Source organism: Zootoca vivipara, chromosome 2, assembly GCF_963506605.1.
Source record: "Zootoca vivipara chromosome 2, rZooViv1.1, whole genome shotgun sequence".
NCBI lineage: Eukaryota > Metazoa > Chordata > Lepidosauria > Squamata > Lacertidae > Zootoca > Zootoca vivipara.
This window is the reverse complement of record NC_083277.1, coordinates 83,343,788-83,364,003: the sequence shown is the minus strand read 5'-3', so window position 1 is coordinate 83,364,003 and position 20,216 is coordinate 83,343,788. Positions and strand designations below refer to the sequence as shown.

Here is a 20,216-nt window from a genome sequence, read left to right as displayed (position 1 = left end):
GTCCTCTGCAAAAAAAAGCCCCTCCCACTTTCCCCTGCTAGTGACTTTCCCCAGATGCAGGGGGAAGCTTTTGTTAGTGTCAGTGTCTGTGTGTGATGGGGAGGAATGAGCAACATGACATCCCAGGCTAGGACATGCCATTTTAGGATAGGAACTTAATCTTTGCAAATTTCTTCAGTGAGGGGCCTTAGAAATAAGTTTTGGGGTGTGAGGAATTAAAATCTGCTATTCTTTTTGTGATTGGACAACATTCAGCTTGGTAAGACTACACTTGATGAAGAAGCAAATAAACTGCTGTCGGAAAACCAAATAATTTCTATTTTACCTTCTGAAAATGTCAGGTAATGTAAATAATAATAATAATAATAATAATAATAATAATAATAATAATAATATACTGCAAGTACTTGGCAATCACTTTCAATGATTTCTACACAATTTTACACACATTCTACTTACCAAGAAAACCTAAATTATATTAATTCAACCAAAATGTATTTTAAATTCCCAAGTCATGTTGCAACTTTTAAGCACACCTCATATTTGAAATTTGAAAGCTGAAAACACACCCTACACCCAGGCACTCTTCTTAACCCTGGGAAGAAAAAGGGAGGTCTGATGATGGGTTGAGGAGTAGAGCAAGGACTCCGGTTCTTTCCTCAACTTTGGGACTCTGATTCTTTGACTGATAAGGAAAATCCTTGAGTGTCTATTCCCAAACAATCCCTAGTGACTCACCACAATGACAAAAGAGACGGGCCCAATGAAGCTCCAGATGAAGTAGTTATCAACTCGAAGCCAACATCTGCCAAAAGAGAGCAGGGAAGTGTCAGATGGAAGCAGGAAAAACACCTCAAGGCTTGATTGCCTGAGTGCATATTGGCACAAAATGACACTCACCCAGAAATGTGCTGTCAAAACCTTGCCTGTTCTTTGCTCATTCTTCTGCCCTGCCCCTCTGTCATAACATCCATTAAAGGACTTCTCATCCCGTATTTTTCAAGTCACCCAAACCCGCCTCTAATCTTGTTTTGCCAGTTCTGTTGCCAACCTTTTCAGCCTCATGGGCAAATTTGGGTTTCTGAGCGAGTACTGTGGGCACCATCCCCTCTGGCCACATCTTTCCTTACTCCCTTGGTTCAGCCTGCCCTGCCTCCCCCAAGAGAGAGAGAGGAAGTCTGAGTAAGTCAGCTATATTAGAAAATATAAGCCTGAAAAAGAGCATAGAACTAAAAGAGGAAGGGGGAGAGACTGTCACTCTTCCAACTTCCTACTATGTGCTTTTCAAGAGAGAAGAAGGTAATAATCCTCACCACCTCATGATCAAGGGGGCAGGGCAACTCAGAGGCTTCATGGGTGTCAGGGGAAGATTGCCAGTGTGCCCCTAAGTGTCACAATGGCAACCTCTACTGTGGCGCTCCCCCCCCCACAGTTAGTGTAGAGTTGTGTGTGCAGTGTACTAGCCTCACACACACACACCCCAAAGTTATGCCTCAACCTCCTGTTTGTATCATTGCCATGCACCCTCCACTAACCTCTCCCTTCCATGTACTCACGCTTTCTCGGTGCCATAACTGCGGTAGTCAATGGCAGCAGCAATACCCACTACCAGGGCAGGGAAGCAATAGCCCCCCAAGTAGTAGTACTTCTTGCGGGAGTATTCACTCTCAAAAACCTCAACCAGCATGAGGTAAAGGTGGATGGCTTCCAGGCACATCCAGGAGAATGCTGCCAGGAAGAAGTAGTGCAGCAGCCCTGCAAAGATGGGGCAGGCAATCTGGGATGGAAGGGGAGAGACAGAAAAATTCCCATCAGCACAATGCCTCTTTTTGTAATGCATTTATTGAATGAATTTTAAATAATATCCTGTTTTTCTGATTGATAAAAAAAATAGCACACAATACAGTTGTTGTTTTTAAAAGGCAGTGATGATTGGAAAAGGTGCTGCACTTTTAAAAGTTGTGTAGTGACCACAAGGGAAAAATGCCCACCCTTGTCCCCTGCAAAGGCACACAGTTTCGTCCCTGGGTCTGCAGCACCTCCTCTTGACAACTGGGCATGCCTGTGACACCTGGCTGTTCCCAGCAGCAGTGGTGACTTAAGCAGAGGGGAACAACTGTGTTAACTGTCCACTTCCCAGGTGTTGCTTCTGTCACGAAACAAGCACATGCCCCTGCCTTGTAATCTGAGTCTACTCTAGAGTGAGACTGAAACTTCCTGCAGATATCCCATTCCTGTTACCCCCTCCCCTCTGTGGCTGCACTGACCTGGCAAAGTCAAATGTTCCCCAGTGGGATCTCCATCCTGTCCTATTGTACCACATGCCCCTTGCACCCAACTCCCTCCATGCAGAGGAATATGCCATGGTGATTTTGGTGTTGCTCTGAGGGGAGATTGTCACGCACCTCATACTGTGTCTTATCAATGCCGATGAGAAAGAGGAGTTCAGTGATGAAGAGATTTATGCAGAGGTTCTTGTGGATGGTGTTGCGGTCAGTCTGCAGCCCACGCAGGAAGCAGAAAGTGGAGATGCAAATGGCCAAGCAGACCAGGGAAATCACAATGCCCACCCACGTGATGACAGACAACAGCAGCTCATTGATGCGGCCCTGGTACTGAAAGAAAAAGCGGAATGAGGCTGGATGTGCACAGCTTTCCTCTCCTGTTATGTACTCTCCCCTGTTGTAGAGTTGAAATTTTAGGTTGACTGTAATACAGGTAGCACTTAATATACTGTCCTCTGCCAATGGACTGTCTCCATCTGATAAACTGCCGCCCTCCAAGTAACTGTTAATCCAGTGCATCTTTATTACGAACAGGGAAAGAACCAACTCCCAGCGTTTCATGTAAGAATAATGACCACCCTGATTTTCTAGGTTACCCATATGTACAAGAAGATACCGGGTGCATAATGAACTGGAAGGGGGAGCTTGACAATGGCTGGGGATGGTGGCAGAAAACCAGTTCTCTCTGCCCCCCATCTTCCCTCACCCCCCCATCTTCCCTCACCCCCATCAGTGGGAATGATATTCTTACAATTTCACGGTGTGCCATGAGCACAGCAAAGTTGGTGAGATGGCTGCATGCACAGGTGGTGTGGGTCTTGTTGGTCTCCACCAGCCGACAGCCCTGCGTGGACCAGTAACCCATCATGGAGCGCTCTGAGTAGTTCCAGAAAGAGCAATTGGCATTGAAGTGGTTCTTGTCCTATATGGAAAAAAATATGCCTGTAAGAATCGTCAATTATGTGGGGTGAAGCCAGAACAGTAGAGGGGCCCTAGGCTTTGAGAAGATGGGATACAGGAAAATGGTTCGCTCTGGAGAGAATGGGAGTGAATTGGTACACAATCAAAACATCAGTGTCAATGCACTTACAAAGCATAGAGTTTCCAATGTTGGGAGTATGAGTGCAGAAATGGGATACACACCACCAAGGGACATGCCCTAGGATGTGGCAAAAATGGGATGAGCACATTGGTTCCAGATGTCATGCAAGTCTCACCTCCAGGTGGGAGAGGGTAAAGATGACGGGGTCCATCAAGAAGACGCGGCTAGATTCCTTGTTGATGGAGGCAGCAATAACTTGTGAGTTGACAACAAGTGAGGGGCTAATTGAACCAACCTCACTACCCAGCTTGATGGTGGCATTCTCGGTAGAGAGGAAAAACCCCAAATTGTTGTAGAGAATGAAGACAACCTTGACCACTCCTGAAGAGAGAAGAAAGGGAATCAGGGTCATGATATTGGACCACAAAAAGAGGCAAATGTGGTTCTCATCACATTAGAGAAAAGGTCTTTGAGATGCTGGCTTCCCTTTCCCTCCCTGAATTTCATTCCCTGCTCACCATTACGACTGTTTTGCTTGATAGTGTTGGCTGACAGTTGGATGGAATTCCTGGTGGTATACTCATGTGGGAAAACAATATCTGGCACTTGGCCTTCTGTATTCAACACTGACACCTCCAGCACTGCAATGAGGAGGAAGAGTGAGATGAATACAAGCAGGAAATATAGGCACAATATTCTGAACAATTTTTAATTATCCTCTTTTTAATTTGATTCCCCCCACCCCAATAAGCAGAGCATATAACTTTCATGTTTCCTCATCTCTGGACTACCTGAGAAGACATGGAACGAGCCCGTTTCAAATTATACATCTGTCCTCCAAATGCTCTGTGGACACCAAATTGCCATCCCTATTTTGTGGCTGCTAACACTATATTTGGTGATAGTGTTTCTTTTGTTTTGCCCACATCTCTATGGTGAAGTAATGTGATAAATGCAAAAATTCTGTGGAGGCATCTGTACCACGCCTGCCTGTTTCTTGCTTTGATTTGTTATGTCCACTCACTTATGAATTGCTGTTCTCATTCTTTGTCTAAATAGCCTGAGCTATTTTGGAATTTTATTGCTTGCACTGCTGCTCTGGGGTCACTTAATCCAAGCAGCAGTGACACACAGAAGAGGATTTTCAGAATACTAGGCTTTAATTTATTGTTTTAAGAGCTTTGGGTTAGGTTTCCTACCAGAAATGAAAGGCCTCCCCCCCCCCCAAAGAAGATGCTTGAGAAAGCTGTCAGTTTATAGTGCTGTAGAACATGACTACTAGAATTATCCGCACAAAAGAGAATTAGCTTGCACAATCATAATTGTCTAGATTCTTTGACAGTTCTGACCAAGCTAGTAACACCTGGTAGGATGCTCACTTGTAATGGTTTGGATGATTCTGTTGAAAGGTTTGGCAATAGTTGTACTAATGGATTCTATCTCATTAGTGGTTATCCAAGGCATAAAACACGGGTGGGTTTTTCCTCCTTCAATAGTGCAGCCTAACGTGCTTAATTGGTTCCCTGATGTAATTTTATAGTTTTTGCCTCACCCTTACCTTCTGCCATAAGCAGTTCCTTCTTCTTGTGCAAGAGCCAAACAATTTAGAGTGAACATCAACAGATACTGACATGTATTATTAAGCAGTACAGTGCCTGTAGTATGTGGGACTTTCAGTGTGTGCACAGCCATAGAAGAGAACTGCATTGGAAATCCAGCAGGAACAAGAGGCCCACACAAGACCGGTGCTTATATAAATGTGGGCAGGAAATGCACTAGGAATTTAATGGGTGTGTGTGGGGAGGGCATCCATCTCTCCCTTGCATTACTCTGCCGATCTACTCTATCCCTTTTTGCCGTCCCTAATTCCAACCTTCTCTTCCCTCCATGTGCTCCAACTCCTCCTGCCCTGTTCTTCTCTACTTGCTTCAGCATCTCTAACTGCACCTCTTCACTCTGCTGCCCAGGAGAACTGTCTTCAATGTAGCACTAGGGGTATAGGGTTGGATTTCTTCAGTGAAGCTCTGCCATCTTGAAGGTTCTCCAGGTACAACAGTATGGTTTGGTGTTGTCACAGCAGGCAAAGAGAAAGGGATTGGGAATACATTGCTCTCCAGATGTTACACTACACAACAGATTTTCATGGTACATTTGCATGGTAGCAGTAGACGTGCTTTAAGGACAATCCCAGTGCTTATAAATAAGGGCTTTTTTTCATTCTTAAATGACAGCTCTTCCCTTTACTACCAGTAGTTGATATTTCTCCCTCTCTACATTTAGAAGGCTCAGGCAGTGTGTCTGCTCCCATTCAATGCAAAATTTTGAAGCAAAATACTGGGGTCTCTGAGTAGGGACAGCAGCCTCTCCTTGCCCCCCCATCCCCTCTATTCCTTTCCTTCCCCTTTAGTTCTTCTATGTGAGCCCAGCATCAAAGACTTACCCACATTATTCTTGGCAGTGACAAAACGGGCTGGCTCTTTGACATTGTCAGCCAGTAGGAAGGCTCCCTCCTCCAGGATGTCAAGGAGCATTGTGGCTGTGTGCACCTGCTCTGTGGCATTCATGTCCTTCCATGACTCTAGAGCTTCAGGTCGCAGCAGGTTGTCCACCGTCTCCACCACAGCCTAGAATGACATAAAGCTATGAGAGAGGATGGAAGCACCCTCCCCTTCCTCTAGCTTCCCACTGTCTAATAAACCAGCTACAGATGCCTCCTCTCACAGAGAGAAAACATTCATGTGTCTTTGTGTGGTGGCATTGCTGTCACCACTTGAAAATTCTTTCCAGGCTGCTTTGAGTATAATTTTACAAGTAGTATTGGGATTTTTTTAAAAAACCAATTTTGTGCATGTATTTGTTACTCCTTCGTTGTATAGATATTAGACATTCTCCCTCCAAGCAGCCCTTCCGTTGTAAGGGGGTATGGTATTTTCCAAATATTCCATAGCTGGGGAAAAGCAATTCTTCCCCTGAACAGCACAGCCATTGCAATCAACTGCCTTTGGTAATGCAGTTATGTGTATTGCACAGGCACCTACTAGAAATTGCCTTTGTTGAGCTCAATGATGAGCAGAACAATCCCGTATCTAAATGTCTATGCCATTTGTAACTGTTTTAGGTTGCTTTTCTCCCTTCACATTTTAGAGTCTGAACACTTCTCCATTGTATTATTTCTTCACTAGAGCATGTATTTATCGCCCATGTGCCCACAGAAATGCCCTGTCATTTCGTGCTTTCCCTTTTTAAAATGTAGCTGAATTTATTATGTACTTGATGACTATTTAGGGAAGTTATGGAAAACAGCTGAAATGATGAAGCTATCCAATTATAGCAGAGTAAAAGAAAACAACAAATGGATAGTACTGTTGAAAAACTGCTATTATTCGTACATTATTGGAACCAGAAATATAATGATAATGTACCATGATTTCCCTTAGTATTATGAGAGTTGTCTTTATGTGGTGTTCTTAGAGTAAAATAAAAAAATTAATATTGTTTTGTTATGTTCTTTGAATCTATGTGTCCCCCCCCCCCCGGCCTCCAGTTATGGAATGGGCATCTGTCATGATTTTTAAAGGAAGGTGGAGGTGGGTTTTTCCAGGGAAAGTGTTAGGACCATAAAATAAAAAAATGCTCAGAAACAGAGCTTTAAAGTGCAGACCTGTGCCTAATAATACAGCACAAAGGGAAGTCTGGATGAACTCATACTCTAAAATGGCCCTTCGTTGTGACAGCTCCCATGCATTAAAGAGGCGCAGATTGGGCCCATTGCTGTTGAGGTCCTGTGCCATCTGTGTTTGGGGAGTTTCCACTGGTTAATACCAGCCCACCCATCACCTGGACAGGGGCTCTGGGACATGCCTTGCCCATGAGGCTTCCCCATTGGAGCCAGACAGGTCTGGGCAGAGGGACAGCTCTGCTCCACTCAAGCATGTTTGACTGAGGACCTGGATTGCTCTGAGATTCAAAACTGTGAAAAACTTTGCTTCTTGGGCAGCAGCTCCTATCTGGGTTTCAACCACAGGACCTGTTAATCACACTCACCTTAATATAGTCCTTACATGTCCTTTCTCTCTTGTGCATCTGCAGGGTGATGCATCCATGCCCAAAGTGAGCAATGGTCCAGGTGGACAAAGAGAGAGAAAATGATTAGAACATAATTTCTGCAAGAAGGGTCCACAGGGATAGGTTCAATGGGGATCTTAAGCACATTTGCTCTGCATGAAGTCACCCATCAACAGGCAAAGAGATAACAAAGACATATCCTGAATGAAAGTGTGGATCCAAAGCAACATCTTATTGGACATTTAGATAAGATTTATTTACATTTACTAGAAAGACGGTTTGAGTGGCTGTTCAGCAGCAGCGTTTGGTGGACTGCACCTCAACAGTAGCCATTTTCAGCATAAGCGGAATAGTCTCACATCAGACTATTTATTAAGAAGTGCGTATAGGGAACTATGTTATTAGGATTGCATCACACAGCATAAAATAGGACATCCATTACAGAACTAGAATATTTCACTAAGCTCAAAGATCTCAGCTTTCATTTCTAGCTCCCTGAATGCAGGTTCATGGTTTCTAGCTCCAACCCTTCACTCTCGCTGGCATCCTTCTGCCTCAACATGCATGGCTCCCAATGCCCAGAAGCACCAATTTTCCTTTACCATTCCTTGTCCCCCAACACCATGGTTGCCATATTTTTTCCTATCGGACTCTTGTACTTTTAACAGCTGCACAACAAGCAGAAATCCAACCAGTGACGCCTTCACCATGCATAAAGCTTTATGTGATAAATTTCTATCCCCCCTCCCAAGATCATTTTTTTTGCTTGAATTTTTTTTGGGGGGGGGGTCAGGCTCCCTGCCTGCCAGCCCTAGAACCACTATCTAAGCCAGTGGATTTCAACCAGTGTGCTGTGGCACCCTGGGGTGCCTTGAATGATGGTCAGGGATGTCGCAGGCAACATTGGCCTTTGCCCCTCTTTCCTTCCCTCCCTCCTCTGATACCCTCTTGTATATCTGCCTCTCAAAGTCTCGCACAGCTGTTTGTTGCAGCAGCCCTGGTTACAAGCTCCCCAGGTGAATGGTTCCTCTGGGGCTGGCCAGTGGAACTCAAAAAGGTTGGAAACCTCTGATCTAAGCCATTAAATTACTATGCACCTTGTTGTAGTTCTTGCCAGCTGACTCTCTCTCAATAGGGCGTAACGCTTGAAGTTGTGCATCCAGAATGTCGAGGAGCTGCTCCATTAGTTTGACAGAGGAGCTGACATCTCCGGCGTAGATGGCACCACGCGTATGCCGGGCTAGTTCACTGGCAATATTGGCTGCATTCTCTCCACTCTTGATCTGCCAAAGGAGGGGATAGGAATGCAGACTGGCCTCAGTCAGGTAAAAGGAGTTGTGCATGCATGAAGCCCAAATGTGAACTGTCTGAGTGAAGACCACTGTAATGGGAAGGGGAAAGCAATACCTTCTGTGCCACTTGGTTGACCCAAGGACTTGTGCAGTTGCTGAGATCAGGCCCCCGTGGGTTCCAGTTTCCCTCCGAAGCAAGACACTGGAAGGAAGCAATACCTGTGCATGGGAAAGCAGGGGGAGAATTCAGTCAGCTTCCAGCTGCTTGGTTTTCCCCTTCCATCCCCACCCCCACCCTATCCTAACACTAGACCAGAGATTAAGGGTCTCGGAGAGCAATCATAACCTTAGTAGTGAATGAAGGGCTCTCTTCCTAGACAGCCCAGTTCTCACATCTAATATAGCAAGGAGTGCAGAGCAGGGATAAATGACTTAGTACTGTGGCAATAACAAGATGAGTTCTGTTAGCAGGGGATGGCAGGTCTAATTCATCCCACTGAAAACTGCCAGCTCTGAGTTCACATTGCAGAAAGTTGTGTGAATGAATTAAGTCATAGCAACAGTTCAAGCTGTCACACTTTCCTTGAGCTGAGTGCTGTGGGGTCACAAGCAATATCCTGTAAGCCCCATTTGCTCCTTGCACCATTGGCGAGAATACACTCCGCCGGAGTCCCGGCTTCTCCCATTTGAAACTGGGCACATCTTGATGCCTCTAGGACTCAAATGGAGCCAGCTTTAGAGTAAAGGCCTCATTACCTCGTGTGCCCTTAGGGCAAGGCCTTTCGACCAGCATGCCTTGCTGTGTGGCTGGCCACTGGACACGCCGCACCTCCTTGGCCTCACAGAAGAGCTCTGGAGAGACGTGCTGATTATTTGCTGGTGGACGCCGGGTGCTGGGCATTATGGCGGTGACTGGGTGAAGCTCTGTACCCTTCTGGTTTATGGCACCTATGGGGTGGGTGGTGAGGGGCACCTGCCGTGTTGTTGTTGTAGCAGCAGGTGAGACTGTGCTGGTGATGGTGGTGGGACGAACGGTGGTTGTAGTGCTGAGTGGTGTCGAGGTGACAGGGCCTGTGTGTAGAAAGGCAATTAGATTTCCACCCACATACAAAATATCCCCACAGGTTCAGCCATCACATGCTATACACAGAGTAAAATTACCTTTTCTTATCCAAGGTAGAAAAACCAAAGAGTGGACTTACTATAAGGCAGGTTCCTATGCTCTTAGGTAGCATTGGTTTTTGATTTGCATTAAAGCAAAGGTCTCTAACAAGCTTGATAAGTCCCTACTAAATTCTTCACATCCCTGAAAGTATATATCTGTCAGGTCCTTCCTGAAGGGATGGGATACAAAGGGCTAAATCCTCACTTGCCATTTTAAATGTTAAAAGAAGTATTCATGAGCATGATGCTGAATGGCATTTCCTCAGGACCAAATATTTTTAATTAATCAAATGCTCAATTTCAATGGAATTGTTTCTATCTGGGAAGTTTAGCAAAATTCTGTTCACTCTGAAAGTAATCACCTTTTGTTCTTTCTCTTTAACCTGACCAGGATTGGTACCTTGGCCAAACTCTTAAATCTCCAGCTAAAGTAGAAGAAAAGGCAGATACAGGTTCTTCTAACTTTTCCATTCCAGAGCCCTGTTGTGCATACACACTCCAGCATCAGTTGTGCTTCCTGGCACAACTGGAGACCCATTTAAAGGGGGCAGGCAGCAGGTCTAAGGAGGTGGTGGGTGGCAGGAGCTTTCTTTTGCCTTTCTTTTGCTTCAACCCCAGGTTTAAAGGGCAACCTCTGGTGACCAAGGTAAAAGAAGGCTAGTTTACATTTCGCTCTTCCCCACCCCAGCCCTGCAACTAACCTGTACAGTGGTGCCTCGCAAGACGAATTTAATTCGTTCTGTGAGTCAATTCGTTTTGCGAAAAATTCGTCTAGCGAATCCCTTAGGAAGGCATTGAATTTTTATTTTCTTTTGCCCATAGGAATGCATTAATTGAATTTCAATGCATTCCTATGGGGAAACAAATTTGTCTAGCGAGGCAACCTCCGCTCGAAAAATCTCTTCATTAAATGAAAAATTCGTCTTACAGGGCATTCGTCTAGTGAGGCACCACTGTACATGCAAAGGTAACCTTATTCAAGTTTAACAGTTAGTGTTGCACTGGCAGCAGCTGTGCAATGGGGGCGAACAGAGAAACAAATTAGCTGCATATTGCACTAAACAAATCTGAATCTGCCACCGCACCTGGGCATGACTGATCTTGAGTTTCCTGTATTCAAAATAAGCACAGATTCCCCCCCCACCCCCTTCGGTCCAGCTTCAAGGAATTAGTTTTCGTAGACCCCAGGCTTCTGCCAAATATTGCACATCAGACAATCCATCTCTGTCAATTTAAACTCCACGTGATGCTAACTGTCAGAATTTCAGGCACACATTAATTCTTTTGGGGTCACAGAGAGTTTGAATTGAACTGAACAGATTCTCTGATGCTTACTGTATGACTGGAACTAAAATACGGTACCTGCTTGTGGCAAAATGGCAAAAATGAAATATATTTTCAAAAGCCAGCTTTGGAACTGAAGCCTTGCTTTGTAAGATGAACTTGCCATTATATAGTTAGATGTTTCCTGAAATGTGATCGATGGCAGAGTTATTGAAAGTAGAAGTTGGGAGAGACAATGGCTCAATAACTTGAGATTGCTCGCAGTGGTTAGCTCAAGTGAAAATGTATTACTCTTATGCAGTACATTTGGGATTGCCTATACATAATCTTTAGTATAATGTATATATTTTAAATATACATGTATTTAAGAAGTAATTTCAAGTGACTGCTGTATTTGCAGAAATGTACAATTAAAAATGGGCATTATGCAAATGAACACTGCTTTTTTTTGTCCCCTAATGTATTTGACAACCCAATGGAAAATAGGAGGAGAAGCCAAGGGCCCATGATTTCAAGTCAGTGACGATTTCTCTACCCCACCCCATGTTCAGGTGCAAGGATTATGTCTCACCAGTACTTGGGTCAGGTGGGCCAAACTCAAGTGAGTAGCGCAAGACAAAGTAGTTGTTCCACACATAAAGCTGGTTGTCACGGGGGTTGTAGTCAATGGAGGAGATGAACTGGTAGGGGTTTGGGAAGGTCAACGAGATGGGTTCCTCCCGGTTCATATTGGTGTTGAACGCATAGTCAACACGGTTACCAGCTGCTTCACTGTCATCGTCCACGTAAACTGTCCGCACCACATAGAGGACTCCACATACCATGAAGGCATTGGATGCTGAGCGTTTGTCATAGCCGGTCTCCCACGTGCCCTCAAAGCGTAGCGTGTAAGGATTCAGTTGGCTCACCACTAAACGACCATTGTTGCCTTCAGTGGCATAGATGACCCATAGCCCATTTTCATCCACTGCCAGGTCAATGTCAGTCTTGCCGCCCCAACGGTAGGGTGAGGTGTCATGGTAGTTGGCTGTGTTGATGACTGTCTCTCCACTCTTAATGCGCGTCCGCAGATCATACTTGATAATGTTGCGTGTCCGCTCCTTGTTGTAGAAGACTGCTCCATCGTATACCACAAAACCTGTGCCATCAACCCTGTTGGGCAGGCGGTAAGTGGTGGTGTGCCGGGCACCCACATAATCCTCCCACGAGGCATACTCTGTCAGTGTGTCTGTCCGGTATGGGATCCATGGCATGACGTATATTCTGTCTCCGGCTTGCAGGGGGTCCTTGCACCAGGCTCCAGACTGGTGTTCTGATTCATGGGCTGACGTAGGTTCCAGGATCTTGTGCAGTGTCCCCGGGCAAACGAATACTAGGGAGGGGATGTAAGGGAGGAAAGGGTGATTGGGTAAAAGGGGGGAAATCCAGAAAGAATGTGATAGAGCAAGAGGGGGGGGGAATAAAGAGAGAGAAAGAGAAAGAGAGAAGAAAGGATAAATTTGTAAAAGGCTGTTGGCAGGAGAAGTGAAATCCGCGCTGAGTTTTGAGAGCAGCTGCAATCATGAGACTTTTATCTGTTATTGAGCAGAGACGGCTCAGTGACAAGTTAAATAAATACTGGGGGCAGGGGAGCATCAGAGGAAAGAAACAATTTCTCCGGATCAAATTAAAAAGGGAATTTAGGGGTTCCAAACCTTCCCTCCCTTCCTTTTGCTACATTCTCTGGCATTAAGCAGAGGATGTCAGATTGTTTCCCTGCAGAGATCTGAGTGGCAGCATCTGGGAAACCCATGAATCTGAGCAGTTGCTGAACTGACAATTCTAGCCCCTACTCTATGGCCACATGTTCTGCATCACCTTCTAGAAGTCAACACAGCAACAGTTTAACAGCTATGGGAAAGCAATTGGCACCAGCTAAACCCTGCATGATCTAAATCAGATGCTCTACATTGGAGCTATTGGGGCAATACCACCTAATGGTATGGAAATCAGATTTTCAAAAATGAAGGGCTCAGTATGGAGCTGTGAGGCTGTTTGTTGTATGGGATCCATAGAGTAGTGTATGCTTATCTGGTCTGAGGGGCTGGTGGAACCGAGTATTCTATGACATAGCTGCCAAGTTTTCGCTTTTCTCACGAGGAAGCCTATTCAGCATAAGGGAAAATCCCTGTAAAAAAGGGATAACTTGGCAGCTATGTTCTATGAGTCTCTCTAGAGGAGGGACATGTTTGTTGTTTACTCAACTGGACTCCTTCAGAGTTTCTGTTCCACTTGGATCTAGAAGCAGCTGGGGTTGCTTGTCCTATGGAGCTCCTATAGAGCTGCAAAGGAGTACCTTTAAGGCTGGTAAGATGATCCAAAAGCTATCCTGTTCCATGTTCAAAGGGAATTACTGTTTCACTGTGGATCAAGGCTAATTTATGCCAGCCGCCATGCAGCACTTAAATTCCAGTTGTGTTAGCACTGAGACAGATGGAAATTGGTCCCTATTTTTGCATCTGACTCTTATAGTTCTAATTTCTCTCAGGGATTTCTAATTCAATTTTAGAAACTTAAAGTGTTCTTGAAATAGCTGCTTCAACCCTTCCAACTTTCATGGAACGGATTAGACTTTTTTTTTTTGCAACTTTAGAACAGCTTCGTGGGAATGCCTTCCCATGGGGGGTGGAGGTGGAAAAGGTGACGGGCTTTCCTCTACTGGTATCAAAACACTGTTCAACGGGACATTGGGGAATGAAAAACAAGCATAAGAAAGATCCAATGTTTGGCCAGTTAAAATCCCCCTGAATATGAAAGATTGGGTGTTTCCTCTTCCTGCTGAAAGAGACTATTTTTCAATCCCTGGGGACAGAGAGCTGTAGATTAGCTGAGGGACTGGCTCCCTTCTGAAAAGAAGAACTAAAGGTATTGTAGCAGAAGGATGAAGTAACCAACAGCTTCTGCTTCCCCCATATCCTGAGTGCCACTGGAGCAACTTATCAGCCAGGTTTGATTCACATCAGCAAAGGACATGAGACTAGTGCACATGGCAGGGGGTGGAAGGAGTGATGTGACAGTGGGAGGGAGACCTGGGCAGATGGGAAAGGAACACCCTCCCTTCCACCCACAACCACCCAGTTGGCAGCCTGGAATCTTGGGAAAAGCCGGGAGGAAAAAGTTTGAAAGGAAGACAAATCAGGCTAGGCATTCTGCAAGTGTCTGCCTCCGGTTAGCTGGAGCAAGGCTGGGAGGAAAAAAGCATTTAGTGGTGGAAGGAGCAGGTGGGGTGGGGTGAGGAGAGCAGCATCGTAGCAGAGAATTCACCTTGTCTATTACAGAACAGTGTCACTGAGCGGCCATAGAGGAGCCATAGGAGCCATCACACTAAATCCAGGCTGTGGGCTTTAAAAGGCTGCACAGTGTGCTTGTTAACCACACCTCATGATATAGAGGCCAGTAAATTGAGTTTGCTGTCATAGTACAAGGGCCAGCGGGGTGGGCTGGAACCTGATCCCAAGCAACCCAGTTTCTGCTGGGGGCTGGCTTACTGCTTCTGCATGTGGGATCAAATATACTTCGCACCGAAGTGTCAGCAGGGTTTTACTTGGGCCTTGTATCAACTCCAGAATGTCTGGGATATTCTGTGAATGCAGAAGTGAATTCTCTGCTCTGGCTTTACTAAATAACGCACAGTTGCTATGATGTGCCACATGACTCTGGACACAGCTTGCACTGAAGCTAATTTGGGTTGGGCATAATTTAGAGATTGGGCTGGGGTCAGTACCATCAAACCCTGTCACAACACACCTGGAAGTGGATGAGGTGTGCCAAGGGTTCCAAAATTAATGGCAAATCAGGACGGGAATTGTCTGGCACCAGCCATGGGGGAGGAGAACAGAACTTTTTGCAATGCCAAGCCCCCACGGAGCATTTATTAATAACCCCCCCCTGCTCTCCCAGATCCAGACAGAACCTTTATGCTGCCATACCAGTACAAGTGGCCAGAGATGTGTTTCTCATCCACTTTTGCTTAAGTGAAGGGAGATGACAAGGCAAACTTGGGTCTCATGACTCTGGCACAATCTACACTACAGTTAAGCAAGCTTAAGTCCCATAGAAACCAGTGGGATTTATGTGGGCTTAAGTGTATGCTAGATTGCTCCCATTGTTTCCAATGGTCACAGTCCTTGGGTAACCTCAGAGGGAGAAAGCAGGGCTGAGTCAGCAACCTGAGGAGTTCACTCTTATTCACAGTGTTTTGGTCTCCATGGAGATGGCATGTTGCATCCTTCTTAGTAATAATAAATGACTGATTTATTATCATTGTCATTGTTGGAAAATTCTGCATTCTAACTTTCGTGGTGATGGGGGAGTACTGGCATATGGGAGGGATAAGAGATGATTCACAGAGATGGAGAATTGTTGGTCTAGAAGCCAGGAGTTCTTTGCTTCTAAACACCTTCTAACTAATGGACATTATTTGCCCTCCTGAGAGCTAGAGGCAGAACTCAGGAATCCTGGCTCAGAGACAGAAGTCCTTTGAGGCTTGCATTACACATTACAATTTTAGCGGTGCATCTTACAGATCCAAACTGAGTATCTGATAAAACCCTAACCTTTGAAAAGCTTGGGGGTCTTTTTTTTGTCCTCATATGTTCCACTATGGGGCCGTAATGCAAGGAGCTGCCTAGCCTTCCCTCCTTTAACTTGTTTTAAAGAATGCATGGATGAAATAGGCCAAGGAGAAAGGGTTGTAAATTGTCTTTCTCCCTTTAATTAGGAAGAAAGAGAGCTTATCAATCCTAGTATACTAGGTGTGCAGAGATCATCTATTTAGTCCCCTTGCATAAAACAGTACGGCTATCTGATATGGTCTGTGGTGCAGAGGGATGTAAAGTGATGGATGGGTTCACTAGTGAATGACAGTGAGTCAGGGGGAAGGGGAGCTGCCTAGCCTAAATGTTAATGACAAGGTCTGTTAAAGATCCCTGTAGTGTTTTCTGGTGTGACTCATCAGACAAGAACAGCTTAATGTGGAGCAGTTGGATTTTGTAGTGCTGCAAGGTGTCCCTTGTGTTAGCTATTTATCTCTGTCTAGTCCATAGTTCTCAAACTTTGTCATAGTGAGTCTCTTTTAAGTCAAAATCAAAAGCGTTCAAGACTCACTAAGTGGCCGTCTCAAAGGTTTTATTTTTATTGGCACCAGTCTCAAGCTGTAGCTCTTAAGACTGTGCCAGTGTCACTTCACAGTGGCTGGATGCACATGTCACTTTCATGTTTGTGACACCTGTATCTTTCCTCACACACAACCCCCCGGCCCCATTTCTGCACCTTTCCAAAGGCCACATTCCACAAGCCAATAACAGGGCAAAGTTCTTGGCTTTGGTGGCATTTGAGGCCAGAAGATGGTCTACACCTGGAGTGAAATACAGTACTGTTGAACAAGCTGCCCATGGGTGTGAAGGAAACTCCAGATCAATGCTGGGAAAAGAGAGGATTTCATGACCAAGTTGGTCAAAGTGGCTGGCCTGCTAACTTTATCACTCTCTTAGCATGACCCCTCATTTCTTTTCCTTCTGAAATGAAGGTCATTCCTTTTCCTTATTGGGAAGAGGAAGTGTTTGAATCCCCAGGTCAGTAGAGCTCCCCTCCCTATTTCCCGGGGGATCAAAGCTGCCACATGGCCAGGGACGCATCTTATATCATGCCCATACCCATCCAATTCTCCCTGCAAATTGATGGTCATGCTTCAGGGAAACAGCTCGGAACTGAAAAAGTCATCATCAAGCCAGGGTGTGGAGCCTGAACCTGTGAGCTCCGGTAGTCATGGTTTGCCAGTAAAAGATTTTTTAAAAATTGTCCAGTAGCACCTTAGAGACCAACCAAGTTTGTTCTGGGTATAAGCTGGGTATCTGAAGAAGTGTGCATGCACACGAAAGCTTATACCCAGAACAAACTTAGTTGGTCTCTAAGGTGCCACTGGACAATTTTTTAATTTTTTATTTATTTCGACTGCGTCAGACCAACACGGCTACCTACCTGAATCTAGAATCATGGTTTGTCAGTTTATTATTTCACTTCCTACAGCCCTCTATGGTTCTTTCTATCTAGTCTCACAGGCTTCTTTATCTATAGATATCCACCCGAGTGGCAAATACAGGGGGTGCAACCACCATCCTAGTAACCTAGATGTAGCTCACCTAAATACTGTGCCATGAATTGCAGAGTTTTCTCATTTCTCTCTCAAGGTCAAGCTGTCTATTGCTTTGGTTGGGAAGGAGCCGCATTAGAGTGAATAGGCTGTCTGGAGCCACTCTCTGATTAGCTTCCTCAAAGTGTACTCTTAGGACCAGTTAAGGACAGCAGTGGCAGTCTCCAGAATGGAAACAGCAATGTTTGCCATAATTCAATGCATGTGCCCAGAGGCTGCATATAGAGTTGCCAAAGGGTGAAGGCCTAGTCAGTGGACACCCAGGATGTGCTCATGGAGATGGATCCACATTCCTATTTCTGTAGATGCTTTCAGGAGCATGTGAACTTTATTTTAAATGGTACTATCTACCAGACTGCTGAAGCACTCAAGGTGGCTAGTGTTGTCTTATGGATTTGTATGTGTGTAGATGGCATTTGTTTGCTCCTGAATGTGTGTTAAATGCATCTGTGTTTGTGCTATCGTGTGCATGTGTTTAATCATATATCCCTATCTTTTTCTGAATGTAGAGCTATCAATATGTTCATGTGGACTTTTCTATGCATTACTTTCGGTTCCTTGGGTGACTGTTCCTGCTGTGTGATTTGTGTGTCTCTATTGCACACATACACCTCTGTGCTATTTTTATGTGCATGCCACCCTCTCTTGCCTAAGAATGATGAACTGAGGACAATGATGGGCAGGTGGATGGGGGCAAAATCCAAGAGATTTCAGCTTTCTAATCCTCCCTAACGCCTGCCTGCTCTGAACACCTTGCCTGACAATGTCGCTACAAAGCAGCTTCATGGAGTCTCACAGGTTCGGCTCAGCCCAGCTTCCCTTCTGGGTTGGTGGGGTGGGATGGATGACTCCTGGCAGCGGGGAGGAGAAACACACCATTAAAGAATGAAGCGCTGGCGAGGGGGGGACAGCACAAAGCGTTAACTGGTTCCGATCCCTCATGGATGGGGCAGTGTCGACTCAGCCTTCTAAGTCGGGATGGGGGCAACTGTGCTCTGGGGTTGGGGGAGAAGATGTCAGAAACAGAGAAGGAAACAATCAGTAAAAATCCACATCCAAAACCATGGAAACCTGTGGAAAAGAAAAGTATAAGTATATGCCTCCATCCCCAATCTTGGGAAAAAATTCCAAACCAATGCAGGGGGAAAAAATCAACAGTGCTTTTAGAACAAACTAAACAGAGAGAAAGAGAGAGAGAGAGCGAAAGAAAGAAAGAAAGAAAAAGAGAGAGACATGGGTTGGGTGGAATCAAGCCTGGCTTTTGAGTTTTACTACTTTGAAATTAATTAATTTGCTCGATTCCTAGCGCTAACCTGACAGCTTGTCCCTTGTTAAGACAGGCTCATTGCAGTTGTGAGTCCTGATACTTACATTAGGTATATAACCTCCAGATCTAGCCAAGACATTCAAATTAAAAATACATTGACTGATCCCCACTTCTTTCATGCACCACCCCCCATCTTCCCCCAATAACAGACAGATAGTCAATGATCATGACTGCAGCTTTCTTTAAAAAAAAACAGGCAGAAAAGGGGGGAAAGATCCACAAATAAAATCACCCAGGATTGAGCAGGAATTTAAAAAGAAAAGAAAAAGAAACAGTAAGCAAGAAAATTAAAAATTCCCACATCAAAGTGGTTAGTATATTGGTATAATTAATGTATATGTATTCTAGAAAATGTTATTTTCTATGGGTTTATCTGATTCTCACATTATCATGATAGTAGAGCAGAGAAAAAGAGTTAAGAAAAGAGAAACAGGCCCCTCAAGACATGTCAGAACATTAGGCCTACTTGGAGATTGGGGGTGTATGGAATGACTCAATTGAAAAATTAGCTGGGGGATTCTCTCCAAAGAACTGCCTAAGCTTAGGGTAAAATTCCCACTAAAAGATGGTTCACAAGTGGAATAACTGATGCTCAGTTTTATCCACACATTTGTTTCTCTTTGATTTTCAGACAGTAGTAGATAACAAAGCTACCCTGGTTAAAAGTGGCACCACTCAGCATGTACAATTGAATGGTCCTCACATAAAAGTGAGTCCACAAACAATAATGTATTAAATATGGTGAGAGGCTCAAAAGAGGACCCCTGCTCTATTCAATAACTGATAAAAAGGTGTTTTGTTCTGTGCCTTACACCCTGATCCTGAACACATAGCTTTGGGAGTGGTGCCCCACTGATTACAGTGTATAGGATCTAAGGTGTACATTTCCACTGCAATCTTACAGGCTGCTTAAAGCCAGAATGGCGCCTTGATAAAAATTAAAACATAGTTCTAAGTATGTAACTATCTCAAAAAATGTGGAGGAAGGCCTGGAAGTATCATTTGAAAGTCCCCAAAATTAAAAAAAAAATTTTAAAATAAAAACACACCCTCCCCATTGTTCTTCTGTACTGTGGCAAATTTTTATATGTAAATCCCATAAAATTTCGAGCATTTATTTTTTAAAAATCAGGAATTGGGATTAGAAAAAAAGAAAAAGAAAAAGAAAGAGAGAAGTTGTGGTTGAGGTAGGCCAAGGTACCCAGTTGGTTGCCATGGAAACACGAAGAAAGGAGCAGAGAGAATCAGTTGAATGATAAAAGATGCAGAGAACGGGTTGGAAAAAGTGTATTTCCCCTGAAGGAAGCAAAACCAGAGAGAGGACCCAGACATTAATGGTGCTTCCACTCCACATGTGAGCAAGGAAAAATGGAAAAGGTTTGGAAGGGCAGTTGTTAGATGGGTTACTTTATATCCTTTATTTGCTGAGTGTTGTTTAGTTATTGGAAGCTTTGTTTCTGGACAGGGAGGGGGATGCCAATTGGAATTAGTGAGACCAAAGAGAGAAGAGGTGGGAAAACCAAGGGGAGGGGAGGTGGGAGGTTAGGGGGAGGAGGATTGAGGAGAA

At 44.7% G+C, this 20,216-nt stretch overlaps 1 protein-coding gene across 5 annotated transcripts in view; it reads right to left on the bottom strand.

Moving 5' to 3' along the window:
• The window catches only part of ADGRL1 (adhesion G protein-coupled receptor L1), a 135,203-nt gene that overhangs the window by 14,367 nt on the left and 100,620 nt on the right, over positions 1-20,216 (bottom strand). For all 5 annotated transcript variants that reach the window (XM_035104835.2, XM_035104832.2, XM_060271763.1 and 2 more), the window contains 12 exons: positions 11,704-12,504; positions 9,441-9,755; positions 8,800-8,903; positions 8,490-8,675; positions 7,372-7,410; positions 5,768-5,951; positions 3,846-3,968; positions 3,503-3,708; positions 3,037-3,207; positions 2,406-2,615; positions 1,557-1,777; positions 739-805 (listed from right to left, as the gene is read on the bottom strand). In XM_035104835.2, the coding sequence (XP_034960726.1) occupies positions 739-805; positions 1,557-1,777; positions 2,406-2,615; positions 3,037-3,207; positions 3,503-3,708; positions 3,846-3,968; positions 5,768-5,951; positions 7,372-7,410; positions 8,490-8,675; positions 8,800-8,903; positions 9,441-9,755; positions 11,704-12,504 (2,627 nt within the window). The remainder of the gene's footprint in view (positions 1-738; positions 806-1,556; positions 1,778-2,405; positions 2,616-3,036; positions 3,208-3,502; positions 3,709-3,845; positions 3,969-5,767; positions 5,952-7,371; positions 7,411-8,489; positions 8,676-8,799; positions 8,904-9,440; positions 9,756-11,703; positions 12,505-20,216) is intronic.